General features: G+C 35.7%; 1 protein-coding gene across 2 annotated transcripts in view; it reads right to left on the bottom strand.

Annotated features, from left to right (window-relative positions):
• The window catches only part of ZDHHC14 (zinc finger DHHC-type palmitoyltransferase 14), a 104180-nt gene that overhangs the window by 28147 nt on the left and 60574 nt on the right, over positions 1 to 15459 (bottom strand). For both annotated transcript variants that reach the window (XM_061378205.1, XM_061378206.1), the window contains exon 3: positions 5796 to 5954. In XM_061378205.1, the coding sequence (XP_061234189.1) occupies positions 5796 to 5954 (159 nt within the window). The remainder of the gene's footprint in view (positions 1 to 5795; positions 5955 to 15459) is intronic.

The raw sequence follows: 15459 nt of genomic DNA, 5'->3' as shown, positions 1-15459 counted from the left end.
CCTGTGTGACAGTCATTCCCCTGAAAATACCTTTGCTGCTACTTTTGTGGAATGCCACCAGAGTAGAAATTTACATGAAAAAGAGGCTGAGTAACAAAAGACTGATTGCAAGTTACATTTATATGCATGCTGATGTTATTTTAGAACATCTGCTATAGACAATGCACAATGGACCCTTTAAATCACCACACTTGGGTACTTGTGTACTCTGATCCCAAACCAAAACACCCAAAGAAAACCAAATTGTACAGAAAGAGCTTTCTAGCCTCAAATTTACTTTTGGGAAATACTCACCAAAGGTTTACTCCAGATTACATGCTGGTCACTAATCTACAAGGTGATGTAAACTGAAATAGAGATGTAACATTGGGAAAGATGGGGCTATATTACTGAAATGAATTAATAATGTATATGGATATCTACAACAAAAGGTCAATCAGAAACACAAACACAAGGGCTACTCAACAAATATTTCACTCTTAAAATCATTTAAATACTGTCCCAAACAGCTAAGATATTTGGGTGGGGTTTATTTAAGCAAATCAGTTGCAATGTCAGCTTTTCCCATGTTCATCAGCTTAAATAGTAGCAGGCTAATGTTAATTACAAAAAGAAAATAAACATGCTTAATTTTTGAAATAAAAATAGCAATTGATTTATTAGGAGAAAATCCATCCATTGCCCTAGGATAGCTCACAGTAATTAAACTATACTGTCACATAGCCCACTTCACTGCTATCTCCAATAATAAATGTCGACTAATTAACAACAAATCCCTTTGCATGCACATTAACGGTGACATGTTCAAAGGCAGCAGCAGCAGTTTAGAATGAGTGTTCTTTGATAGGTACAAAGAGTGCACAGCAAAGGACCTCACTGCTTAACAATCTCTAGTTAAATACCTATTCTTGTCAATACTTTCACACACTGGGAACCAAGTAAGTGCCAGACACACAGCCAATCATGGAGGAAGAGAGTTAAAAATCCCAACTTGTCTCTAGGGAATGCATAGTATCCTTACCAGGTATCAGCATCCACAAAGTTTATGGACTTGTTCCTTTCTCTTCTACATGAAAGCACAGCATTTTATTCACACTTCCGTATCTGCCTTTGAATTCCTAACCCTTTTTCAAATCGGTATTGCACCAAATGTAAGTATTTTTTGTCTTAGGTTCCTAATTTTTTCTTGGTAACTACTGTCTCACATCTGTGGCTTACAACATTATTTACATAGTTGGGTATTATGATCATCTCAGCTTTTTTATATGCAGGCCACTATTATGATCATCTCTGCTTTTTTTTTTTTATATGCAGACCAGTATATAAAAGCTGCAGTCTCTCTATGAAGTAACCTATTACATTATTGTACTTTTAAAAGAGACTTTCTACCATATTTACCACTGGTTTGGCTTAGACTTAAAAACTCTTCGACAAACACAGCATGCTCCCTGAATTTCTAACGTACATCTAGTATACAGATGGCACAATCATAAAGAAATATGACTTCTGTAAGTGCTGCTGCATATTCCATTCAGCAGCATCTTGGGTGCCCAAAAAGGTAGCACAAGTAGAAAGAGCCAAAGCCATTTCCCACATGTAAAAACTTGGAAAAAAATATACAAAAGAAGAAGAAAAAATGGACATAGCAGCCAACTTTGTGGTTTTAACTCTTCAGCTAAAGAGTCACTTCTGCACATCCCAAACCAAGGTTTAACAGGTTCAAAAATCAGGCCCCAAAATGAAGTGAAAATTGTACTCTCCTCACGGCAGGTAATGTAAGGAAAGAAGGTGGCAAAAGTCATTAAAAAGAACTGAAAGCAAGAGGGGAGATAATAAGGTAATGAAAGAAGAGTGCTAACATATTGTATTTTCAAAACAATAAATTAATGTAGTCCAGCCAATACTAAAACCAAAAGACAATACCTACAATTGCCTGGTAGGAGTGCTTTACAGAAGCAATGATTTAACCAGAAAAGAGGTGTCTACTGGCTTCCAATGTAGACTATTTTCTGTCAAAATTTCTGCCAAAAACTTGACACTTGGTCTTATGTTTGGGATCTACAGAAAAGCAACCAGACTTACAAGTGAAAGGAATCCTATCTCCCACAGAAACCAAAAACATTGATATAAAATACCAGTATGGTATGTGTGCCTCAGCACTATTGGCTTCATGGTTCCCCATCGAAAGAAGTTTGTATTAGGTACAAAGAAGGCCAACTAGAATCTATCAAGGGTTATTAAAAAAAAAAAAAAGGAATGTCCCCTCAGGGTTCAAGAAGGCATATGCTGTAAATAAGAATATTCAATAGAAAGCATCCTTGAGTGCTTGCCCTCTTCTCCCATTCTTCACCAGGGATCCTCTCTGGCCATGGTGGAAAATGGGCTGCTACACAAGCTGAAACACTGGTCTAACGTAGTATGACATTCTCGTGTTCATTGGTGATCCAGAAAAATCAAACTAAACGTTTAAAAGGTTGTGACATCCAACTTCAAAAATTTGGAGAAAAGTCAGGTGTTGAAAGAAGCATAGTGGAACTGGAGAAGAGAAGCTACTTTCACCCATCAGTCACACACAAATTTACGACATACAGATTATGAAAGAAATAAAATGGCCATATTCTTTTAGATTATTATAAATGGATCACTTCTTCCATCATACAGGACTTTTGCCTCAGTCTGTATCAGTTACTTCACTTCATAAGCAAAACTGTGGCATGTGAATACCAGGAACGCGTTAGACAAGATTATTGGACTAAGCTGATTTACTGCTTGTTAATTATTATTCACTGTTTCTCATTAGTCATTTGGTACTATATTTAAACAGATCGCTTGGAAATAGTCAGATGATTTTATTATAGAAATTAAGCTAAAAAAGACAAAAGTTATTTATTAAAACCAACCAACCATCCAACCAAAAAAATTGTTGAAATGTCCATAAATAGATAAATAAAGAAATTTAAAAGTAATTTGGTCATTTCAGAACCAAAGCCAACCAATGACTTCTTACTAGCATCACACAGTGCAATCAAAACCTCTTTTTAAAACCCTGCAATAACTAGCCTGAGCTCAGAATTTGTCTGCTGTTGTTATTCTTTTATCTCATGTTTATGTGTACATTATTTTAAATTAAATTATAATCTTTAAGCGACATAATGGTACACAGAAGAACTCTGAAGGGCTGATTTCCAACTGCCAATCACTAAGGCAGTTAAAAGAAAGCATGTCAAGAATACACCCAAAGTATCTCAGTGTCTCAGGGAACATTTACTCAAATATGCAACGAATGCAAAAAAATGCAACAAACTAAATTTGTATAAAAAACTAGATTTTTCTGGATACTATTATGAATATATTGTAAAGCTAAGGGAGTTTGAAGTATTAAGAACTCAAATTAGTTTGATGTGGTTTGTTTTTTTAACAAAAAGCTATTTCTTCATGTTTTTATCTAAAAACACATGTCATTTATTAAAAGATAATAAGGAAATGAAAATTAGAAACAAGATAAGTAACAGATATGCTTACTGGACAACTAGAGTGTTAAGATCAAATCAAGAGGGAAAATGCCAACAATGAATAATTTTTGTACTCACATATTTAAAATGTTGCTAAGGATTCCTTACAGAATGAAAAGCATCAGTAGAAAATATGGAACGAAAGAACCTGTCTTTAACACTGCACTTATTTGCCCGGTACCATAAAACACCTTTGGGAAAAAATAGCATACTGCTTTTTCTAAGTAGTGAGTGCTGGTTTGAAGAAAGATTCCATTCCTGTATCACACAGTCTCTGTAGTTATCCGCAGCAAAAGCTTCCAGAACTATGTGGTAGAAAGGAATGCATAGTCATATTGGTAGTGAGTTGTAAAATTAAGTTACTTATGCTTCTGTATGTGTGTGAAGTAGGAATATTTTTTGTGTTAGTTTAGTTACACCAGCAAGGAACTAGCAAATGACAGTGGCAGAAGAACACCCATTGCTATTATAAGATTTATTCTCAAACTAAAATTAAATAAAAGCATCATATAGACAATCCTAACTTAAGAGTGGTGGTAAACTATGTAACACATTCTGATTAAGTGTATGCTGTTAGCTCTCCACAAGTATGCGAGCAAAATTATTTTCTTGACATCTATTTTTCACAGAAAATTAGCTGCAGGTACTCATAGCTTTCACTTCTTTCCTTCAAAAGACCTGAATAGTTACATGACAAATACCTGTACTGAATCAGGAAACAGAAATACTATCCAATGCACCCTGACTGTAATTCCCATCGCAGAATGAGGTGAGGAGAAAAACCACAGCAAATTCATTCCAGTAAATGAATGGATTTTTTTTTTTAACACAAATAACTTCAAAATTAAAAAATGTGCAAGAGGATATTACAATGATCATAGCTATTTTTTGAGCAGAAAAGACTAATCTTGGATACAATTATCACTCTTATGAGTCATTTGCTCAGACTTTTTTGATCTACATTCATAATAATTCACATCTGTTGCTTCAGGCACAGACATAATCGGATAGCAAGGACTGAGTTGTTTCCCTGCCATCACTAATTTTATGTTTCATGGAGTATGTTTTCCAAATTTAGTATGACAAGGACACCATCCGATTACAGAATAACCTGTAACAAAATCCTTCATAACAATTTATTAAAAAAACTGAAACATTATCTTAAAATAAGCTTCAGGATGTGTGTGTGGGAGTTGCTCTTATTTATGCACTCTTGGTGAAGACAACAACCTTCAGCTTTTATTTACTGCACTGGTCAACAACTTCATTTTCATATTATCAGGTTTGCTGAGCAATACAACACTTTTATGTCCAGGCTACATATCTGATAAAATATTTTTCTGAAAATGTGTCAACTGCAATTCATAAACATCCCTATTTGCCAAGCTCAACAGCTTTTACAACACTTACTCAATTTTAACACATCAGAAAAATGTATTTATTGAAGGAAACATCTACAGATGCCAAGCAACTGTACAGGGCCAAAAGGCTAAACCTCTCACTCTGATCTAAGTGTACTCCCTAAATGAATATCATCTAAACATGAAACCGTAATTCTTCCAATGACTGCTTTATATCTAAAAATAACGCTCCTGAATGCTGCAATTACATTTCTCAGCTGGAGACATCTTTCTGCATTATTTTCTTGAATGCGTAAGGCTCAACAGTGTGCTAATCAGCTGCACTGAACTCTAAATGTGATCTAGTTAATTAACTAGAAACTAGTCAGATTTGATTGGTGGGGGTTTTTGGTTTGCTTTTAAATCCAAGCATATCTTAATCACCTTGTCTCCCCTCAAAGAAGAGAGTAATGAAATAAGACAAGATGTTCAGAGGAAAAAATCCAACCTATCATTACAAAATATCCTGCCACATAGTTAGCCTATAATGAAGTGAAAAAAACATTTCCTTGCCCTCAGTGTAGTTTGGTGAGGAAAACAACTCTAGAGACTCCCATAAAGCTTTGTTCTCTGCACTGGAAAGTTCACCACACATACTATGCTGCTCTGTTTGAACTGTGTGTGTTCTTTGTCTGGCAGAGCAGGTTAGGAAAGATGTATGCACCAGAAGTTCTTCCTTAGCTTAGCAATAACCATCTGTTAGGCCAAGTCTCCCAACTCCTCTAAAATTCTTAACATTTAACAGAGCTTATAGGAAAGAAAGATGAACACAGCAAGTGACCTCTTGAGTAATCTTGTCACTAACTGTTTCTCATATCAAAAGTATTCATAACACTATATAAGCTACTAAATTGAACATACGCCATATCTTTTCTTCACTCACCTACGCAGTTATCACAAAGGCTGCAATGTGAGGCACGAGGTGGGCGGAAAATCTTGCAAGTAAAACAGTATTTTAATTTCACTGTCTGTCCATTGATGATCACTTCTTTTGTTCTGGGAGGGGGGCGATATCCTCCTGAACTGGAGCCATTTGCAATATCTAAACATGGAAATAGAATGCATTACATTTTTCACATGAGATTTGGTGTACACACAGAACTGTCTTTGATGGCAACCTATAGTAAGTTTTAAATTGATATCAACACACTTAAAATGAACAACTTTTTTTTCCCATTTGTATTCTCCTAAAATAACATGTAGCAAAAAGACAGTTAATTACAAATAGCATCCATAGCCAATCAATTTGAATTAAAGAAATCACCCAACCCAATTCTCAAATGCTGACATCAACCTTGATGACAAAACTCTTATACTTTCACACCACCAATAATTCATGGAGAATACATTAAAAACTACTACTACTGTAGCAGGATGCTAAAACTTGGACAAATTATCTTTAGGATTCTCATTCATTTTTTTAGAATTCCTATGAAAACAAAAAGAGTCGCTAGAAGTGATGCAGAAATTCTCCAACCTAATATAGAATCTGAACATTTACTTAAACAACAACAGATCTGTCTTTAGACCTTGGCATTTGGTAGAAATAAGATCAGTCATCACTTCGAGATCTCTTAAATGCTGTGATAAAATGGAGCACATCCAGAATAGTATTTCACAGCTCCTGCTGTTTCTAAGTTTGAATATCTAAATCCCAGTGTTACTTTTACACATCTTGAAGTTTGTTGCATAAAAATAGTTTCCAACTACCTCATTTGGTGCAAGTGGTGGGGTTTTGAGTTTTGTTTATTTGCTTACTTTTGCTTTATTTTAGAATATCAGCACTCATTTTATCCGGCAACTAAAGGACTGGTTGGGTTGAATCACTGAAGTTCGATTTTGTCCTTTAAGTGTGTGGAAGCTGAGCTATACTCTGAAAGCTGAACATGTAAAAGCGGTACCTTTTTCCCAGTTCATTGTGTAATCACAATTAAATCAAACCACAGAAGTGAAAAAAAAAACAAAAAACCCAACCCTAAATTATTACTCTTGGACAGGCTGAACAGCAAGAACAATGGGGAAGTAAAATAAATTATTTTCCAATATATGAATGAAACTACATTTCAAAGTCACAGTCACCTACAACTGTGTATCAAGTTCTCCCCCTCGCTTTCATGTTGGACAAATGTGGAGCTGTGATGACAGGTTACTGAAAGATCCATGACTTGCATTTGAGCTCAAATTGCTGGAAGTATCACTCACATTTCTGACAGGTCTGCAGACACATTTACACAGCCTACAACTACACATTTTCCAAGGGGGCAACTAGAAAGCCTCCTACCTTGTAAGGTATTCAAATCAGCAGTAACATAGCTGTGCTAGCAAAGGTGTCACTAAACAATTTGCTAGATTTGGCAGCAAATTGAGCTTAAGAAATTCCCATTTGCAACATGCTCACCACTTCATAAATATGCATCAAAAAAAGTATTTGTGGGACACCACTGTATACATGATCACTGAAACAACTGGACTTCAGAAAACTCTTGAGAAGAGGGTGGGAAGGAGGGGAGGAATAGCTGAGAATGGTAGAATCAGGGTCTGAAGTTCCTGAATGTCTCTTACGAGAACAAAATAGTGAATACTGAAGAAACAGCAGCTTAGAAGCAGCCTACTAGACCCTGATGAGCTACAGGCATTTGCTTGTGTTGTATCAAAACTACCTCCTGCAATGCTGAAAAAGGTCCTGTGATCTTCATGCAGGAGCAGAGATTACTGTATGGCTTCATAACAATACATATTACTGATTGTGACCTCAAGGCCAGTACTACTTGACAGTACTTTCGATTAAGTAAGTATTGCATTACAAGCTACTAGTGTATTAACATGCTGAAGCATAACTAGACAATCAAATTAGTTTCATGTGCAACATGGGCATTATCTTGATTTTCCTTTGTTGTTATTTTTTATAGTTATGTTACTTAAAAAAACCCTCATTGGTTTAATGATTGTGATTTTAAAGTACTCCAGCAGGTACAAGAATTTGATGAGGTAAACAGAAATAATTTGTTCAGGTTATAGTAAAAAGTGTATTTTTTTATTTACTTGCATAACAGTTTATTTGTCCTCATGACATCAGTTTGAGTTGGGTAATTTTTGATTTTTGAATTCTAATTCAGCGCTAAGCTGAAAAGATGTTCTTTGAAGGGCACAGCACAACTGTGCTTACACTATTTAAAGCTTTACAGAGACATGTATGATTCCTAAATCCAGAAAATAGGGAAGAATCTCTCATCATCCAGAGATTACATTTAAAAAAGCCTCCCTGTTTGCAGTGAAAACTTATTTTCTGTAAAACAAATTATCACAGGCTGCATGAAATGCTGAAATAAATAACTTGTACTAGTACAGATCTACCGAAGACAATGCATTTTAGGGAAGAAAATCACCATAGTAAGTTTTTGTTATTAAAAATCCTCTACAGCTGATATTAGTCACTACCACTGAAAAAGATAAACGTATTTCAATATACTGTACTTGGGTGACAACATCCGCAATAGGCTTGTAATATTCTTAGCCTTTCTATAAATTCATGTGCCTCACAAAACACACCGTTATGCCCATTTCTGACAACAGCCTGGTCAACATAGACTTAAATTGCAAACAAAAATGTAGGTTATTAGCACCAATTAGCTATTTATAAAAAAAAAACCAAACATTTAGCACACGAATGTATAGCATTCATTAATAAACCAATGATGACCAATTGATACTCATACTCAAATCAGGTGCATAATTGTAAAAAATGCACACAAAGCCTGAATTTTCTATATACATGTAGCTTTCTATACTACTACAATCAGCGAATCATTGAATTTCCTAAAATAACAGTAATATTTCACATATTCTTTTACAAAATCTTATTATTCCTGAATATGTACATAATCATTGAAACAAAACTACTTAAACCAGTCAAGGTGAATTGTTCAGAAGAAAAAAGCTCTTTTTCCCAATGAATCATTTATGCGTCCAAAATGCACAATGACTAAAACCAGTATTTTCACACTTCTTAAGACGTTCAAAAAGTGCACTGTATTTATTTTATTTTAAAATAGGCTCTGGCAAATTCTCAAAGGCAACTTCCCTCTTCTCTGGCAGAAAAGGGAGACTACTGGCCAGCCCATTATACTTATAATGGTTTCCTAAGAGGATTTCCTTCCGAACCCTTGAGGGGAAGTTCAAGTTCACAGGGAGACAGCAAATCCTAGCTCTCTGAGGAAAATTAATCTCAAAATCCGCTGAGGAAAGTTAATGAAAGTGAAACTGACAACAGCCTTGCTGACTTTCCATGGAGTCAAACTTTCAACCGCAATCCTACACTGCATGATCAAACCTGAAATCCCACTCTTTATTAACAATTTTTTGGTTTTTGAACAAAGCAACAGGGCAAGGTCAAATGTGCTTGGATTTACTCAGATTTATCTCACCTAAATGTGTTAAACATGTCCTGGTGCTTCAGTGATGTTTTCATACTGTAATTAGCCTTCACTTGGACTGCTCATACTTGGGTTCTAATGCAGTTAAATCTTTTAATATATGCACTCCCTTTAAGGCACATTAAGTTTAACGTTTACAGAACCACCTTCCCCAAGTGAACCTCCATTTAATCACTACTTTTTACACTTTTCTCTTGTAATCCATTATAATGTAATTAATGTAAGTTACTTTACAAAAAGTTAAAAATTTCCCATTAATGGGATTGCCTTTCCATCCTCTCTGCTCTGACACATTTTATAACTTCTCTAGCAGTGTTGGATGTTCATGCACTAGATGGGGCTCCATCATTTTCATTACCCTACTACAAAACCCCCAAACACACAATCCATATTCTTGCAGGACCAAGGTACCTGAACTGCTATAAGGAAGTCACCCCAAGTACTTAATGGCGATACAGCACAGTCTAGTAACCTTTCAATGTGACAACAAACTCCACCTACATTTCTCAAATTATTACATCGAAAATAAATGGGAGGTACTATTTAGATGAGACTCAGAGGCTGGCATTTGGCATAGGTGTCGCCAGGATTCTTCCACTCAATCAAGCACTTGGTTTTGGGGAGAATTTTCCTAAGATACCAATTTCTGGTTTTCAGATGCTTAAGCAAGACGATTCAACCCCTTTGGAACTCAAGACGAATTATAAACATTTTAACACCTTTATCATATTAGACAGATTTGAAGAAGGAGCTGAAACTCAGCACATGCTGTAGCCTTGATCTTAGCATGCAACTTTTTCTGCACAAACTTTGGTAGAAAAAAGATGGGCAGGGTGTTGGTATTGTCACAACTTAGCTATCCTCAGCAGCATCTTGTTAAGAGCTATAGAGTTAACTTCCATATTTCTTTACCGCAGAGCACAGATTAACCTGTTCATGAAAAGGTTATGAACACTCCATCACTGCAGAGAAACCAAGGATGACATGTTCCAGCAGAATTAGGTTATTGGAGACTGCAGCAGTCAAGCACTGAAAGGAATCAAGAGTCAAGGAATCTGACTCTACCTCCTACCACCTCTACAAGAAAGAGATGGCACCTGCCCAACCCAGAGAAAGGAAAAGCTTTGAGTAAATCCACCACAGAAACACAAGGTGAGTAAATAGCAGAGAAGAGTAGAAGGATCAGAGAAAGAGGAAGGAGTGACAGCCAATAACCAGATAGAACCAAGCAGGATCCAGCTAAGAGCCATGGAGGCAGGGCTGAACAGAAGTACAGGAAAGACAGGGCAGAACGGAAGATGTATGTACCTAGCATGCAATGCAAATAAGAGGCAGAAAAGAGCCCAGAATGGACTCTGAACACCAGAAAGCACAGGATTCTCCAGAAATACGAACCAAAACCCAAGCAAATTTCCAGAACAAACTGTAGTAACTTCTTGTGTCAAGACCACAATAACCAGAAGTACATTCTTACAGTGCTGCCTTCTGCCTTTCCTGTCCGGGTTATTACCCAAAGAACAGCTTCACTGCTCCTTTTGATTATTTTGTGTGTGGCTTTATAACCTCTGGATTATGAAAATAATGTGTCTAAGCCACTTTCTATGCCAATTAGCAAGTGTTCAAAATACCTCATCCTTCAAATGGAGCCAAGAACACACGCAGTTGATTAATAGCCTGCTTATACGTCTGCCATTCTATAAGAACAGAGAATTAAACTGTACATCTTAAACTCTAGAGAAACTATTACACCACATTCATTTCAAAAACATAGATACAATTAAAAACCACATATATGAATACTGGATTTAAAAACTGAGGAATTTGTTTGCTGTGGTTAAATTGGAGAAAATTCTTTACTAAAGGTGTATTTAAAACATGATTTAGAGAACACTCAAGATTTCACCAAGCAGTTGGATACAGTGGTGAAAAAACTGTCATAGTAAGATAACTAAATCCTAGTAACTATTCTTCAAAAGCTCACTTGCAGTATCATCTAGCAGACCATCATCACTATCATCTTTATACATAATTACTGAAAAGGTAAATTCCCATTAGAAGGACCACTGTTTTACATAAAAAGAATAAGTTATCCTAGTTTTTGTTCTGAAAATTTTTTCCCCAACTGCACTGTCATTATTAGTGGTAGATAATCAGCAAGTAAATTTCAGTACCAGCTTCAGTAATGGATTTTAATTTCATTTTCTGCCTAAGAGACTCAATAAATTCAAAGAAATGAACACAGAATTTGAAAAGTACTTACAGAGATGATAGGGAACATACGACAGTACCTAGATGGATACTACTAATCTTTTCACCATCTTAACCTCTTCTCTGTCCCTTTTCAAGTGCAGGTGTGAAAGCCTCCCAGTGTTTAGGAAGATTTTATTTGATTAATTTTCAAACAGTTTAAGGAATGAGAACTGTGATTTTCTTGTGGCTGATCTATCAGCAACCACTGGCACAATTCAAAACACCATACCTACCCTTCTGTCTAAACTGATGACTTTTTTCACTCAGCAAACTTCTTAGTAAGGGAAGCAACAAGTACATCCTTTACTTTAACGAGAGCTAAGATAACTTCCCTCAAATACATTTTTCTTCATACACAGTTATGCTTCAGATCTTGTTTACAATTATCCCACATTATAGTAGGAATAAATTATTCTCTCAATCATTAAAACTTATCCCATTACAGAGAAAAAGAAACAACATGGATTACCAGCAGTAAAAAGCCTGAAGATTTTTCTGTAAATCCTACTTCTAACCAACTTCAAAATCCTATCCTTAGCCAAAAATGGGTTTAAAGAAATCTGTTAATACAATAAGTGAAAGAAAGATGGTTGGTCAACAGGATTGGACACAAATGTCTTCTGTTTTCCTAGTTCTGTTTTAAATACGCTTCATGAATGTGATTTTTATACAGTGCCCTCCTATGGTGGCCCAGCCTTTTCCTAATGAGAACTTCTGATTAGGTACAGCAGTGACGCACACAGTGCTGTTTTTCAGAGAAGGCAGAAGACCAACTAATACAAATGGGTTGGTTCTATGCATGTAAGCAAGATGGTTTGTGTGTTGTTCTGTAGAAGTAAGTGATTATTTAAAAACAAGTTTGGTACTCATTAAACAATTGTTAAGCTTTCATTTTTAAACTACTTTAAAATGCTACATTTGTGAAAGATTAAAATTAACTAAAACATATAACACTATTTTCTTAATTTAAACTTTCTAAAGTATCATTTATGTTTTATTTTATCTAGAAAGCACTGCTTCCTTTATTAAGTGTTTTAAGTAACTCATACCACATATGATAAAGACCTACTTTTACACTTTGGAAACAGATTACATTCTGTTCTTTATCATTATGATAGCAGAGACCAGTTTGATGGCTGGCAAATTAAGACTACTTGTGTTTCACAAGAGGAGAAAAAAAATAGGTGTGCTGGGACTGCTGGAGTGAAATAGCTAGGAGAGGTCATGATGTCAGGCTTATGACACGTAAAGGTTTAACAACAATCTAAGGTCTTCAAGTAAGTCTTATGAAAGGTTACTCAATTAAAATGATAGTCTTATGATTTCAAATCTTTAAGAAATATATTTACCTTCCAATCATAAGACATTTTACTGGGACCTCCAGTACTGAAACAGACAAAAAAATGTCCTCTGCTCCTTAAATATTGCATTAATAAAATTGAAAAACCCCTCAATTAAAAAAAAAAAAAAAGCAGAATACCCTCAATTTAAAAAAACCCCAGAATACTGGCGAGCTGCCACAGTAACTACAAAAGCAATAAAACAGTTAAATGGGAATCTCTATTTTGAAACTGCTTTCTCTGGAAAACTCTTAAATTTTAAACAATTATTTATCTACAAATTGGAACACAGTTTTATGATATAAAGGAGCATTCCTTTTTGGAAACACTAAGGATACCTGTCTGAATTCCATCCTCCTCCCACACATCATTCTTACAGAAAGATTAGTTTTTTTGAGAAGGGGGCAGAAAAAGAGAAGTGAAGAGAAATTGTAACTTTTCCTGCACTTTCTCAAATAATTGTGAGATGTGTTTTTCCCCACTCTCCATCCTTTCCTTCCCAGCCATAAGAAAAATACATCATTACCCATTATAGCAACTTACACACTTCTATGCAGCATGTTACATACTCAGCATTCAATTCCGAAAAGCGTTTGCAGTGACAGCACTGGCAAAAGGTAAAACAAGCTCTAAAATCAGTCATCTTAAGAAATCTGCTGGCTTTCCCAACAAAACAAATGTGAACTTTGGCATTTGCTTTTCACAGATCTGGATTCTGTGAATATTAGGAATTCTTCTATTACACAAGCAAGGACTGAAATTATTGTGTTCAAAGAGAATTCCTTTTCCTCGGTAAAAAACATTCCATACCCATTTTTAATGGGTTTATTTAGAGTGCAGTGAGAATATGGCTTCACAACACTCCTCCATTTTGTATTAAATTTCTTTATGCCATGTAAGGGCAGGCTGACTGAAGATTACCTTTTTAAATAATCCAGAGTGCCATATCCAAAAGTAAGCAAACAGAAGAAATATGTATGAATCAAAATGCATCCATCTGGGATGGAGCTATCTGGGTCATCTAGGATCTAATAGTTTTCTTCCCTGTAGACTATGTTCGGTATGGTCCTTGCCCAAAGCTAAGCCTTGACTGACTAAATGTAACCTTCCTGTGATGGCAATGACAGCTGGCTCCCAGCTATACACAATTAATTCAAACAATGTAAAAAAGCAATGTAGGTCTTCTTTCTGAAATGTGAATGCCAGCAGAATACACTGGTTTTGGAATGCTATACCAGGTCTATAAAATTTCCTTCCCACAAAGTCTGAGGACCCTGTTCCATGGTCATACATTTCTGAAAGCCTCAAAACCTTCAGACAAAGTGCATACAGTGCAAACACAACTAGCTGCTAAATCTAGCATGTTGCAAATGCATTGATTCCACTTCAGAACTCAAACCCAAACACTTTAAAAGACACAAAATAATGCTTATTACAGACACCTTTTTAGCGGAACACATAACATAGAATAACAGCTGCGGTCAGGAACTTCCAAACCTGGTGAAAAAAAATGATCTCACTGTAGTGATGATCAATGAACTCATCACTGTATTTTGAAATCCTGCTGCTTTTTGGAGCTGTATCAAAGATAACATGGGCTTCCAGAAAATAAAACCGCCTTCAACACCAGTTTTCTGAAACTGAGTCCTTCTGAGAAGACTTTTAATCACAATTAAACCATTAGATTCGACCAACTGCTAAGGTATGTATGTGTTTAAAACCAAACTTGTTACCTTTCCTCTGCTACATGCTTATTAAGGCCTAAAACAGTGAATACAAGTAACTACTTTTTTTATTCTACCTTACCAATATTTCTTTGTCCAACAGATCTCTTAAATGGAAGATATAGCTGCATGATGTGCTGTCAGTTTCTTGACAGCTATGTAGTAATAGGTCATACTGCTGTTAACATTTTGCTATTTTGACATGAATACTTGTATCATTCCCATTTACTTGGGCATGGTTCACAGTGTGATTTTGGTGTGTACAAACTACATCTGCTTTCTGAGGAAACTAAACTAGAACTTCTGCTTCATGTGTACACCATAATATGGTGTTAGTCTAAATCAACTGCCCCTCAGACATTTTCACTAGCACTCTGTGGAGGGCATATAATCTAGAGAACCAGAAAAAAAATAGTCTGAAGTTAACTGCTCAAATTCACACTCTATAAATGCAGAAGCACCTACAACAACAGCTTTTGCTCCTACTGCATTAAATTATTTGTCACAGTAAACAAGACCTAAGACTGTACTATAGTAGTATTAAACATCAAGGACACTGAAGGTATTTCTCCTGTGACTGCATAAACCTGTTATCTGTCTTTTCAATTATATGAGTGAGTGTTTCTCTGAAATTGCTTCAGGAATGGGATTTCTATTGACTCTCATTTTAAAGCAGATGTAGTAGCCTTTAGTCAGCTTTAGTAGCTTACATAAAAATAAGCAAAAACCACTGCTGTTTATGAAGCAGTTCTGCACTCATCCTGTGTTTTCTTATCCAGGTAGCACACTTCAGCTATTCA

The sequence above is a fragment of the Neopsephotus bourkii genome, unplaced genomic scaffold (genome assembly GCF_033783945.1).
Source record: "Neopsephotus bourkii isolate Nb327-2 ecotype Australia unplaced genomic scaffold, CSIRO-AGI_Nbou_v1 NB_1765, whole genome shotgun sequence".
Lineage (NCBI taxonomy): Eukaryota > Metazoa > Chordata > Aves > Psittaciformes > Psittacidae > Neopsephotus > Neopsephotus bourkii.
Note: the sequence above shows the minus strand (reverse complement) of the source record. Positions and strands in the feature narration are given on the sequence as shown.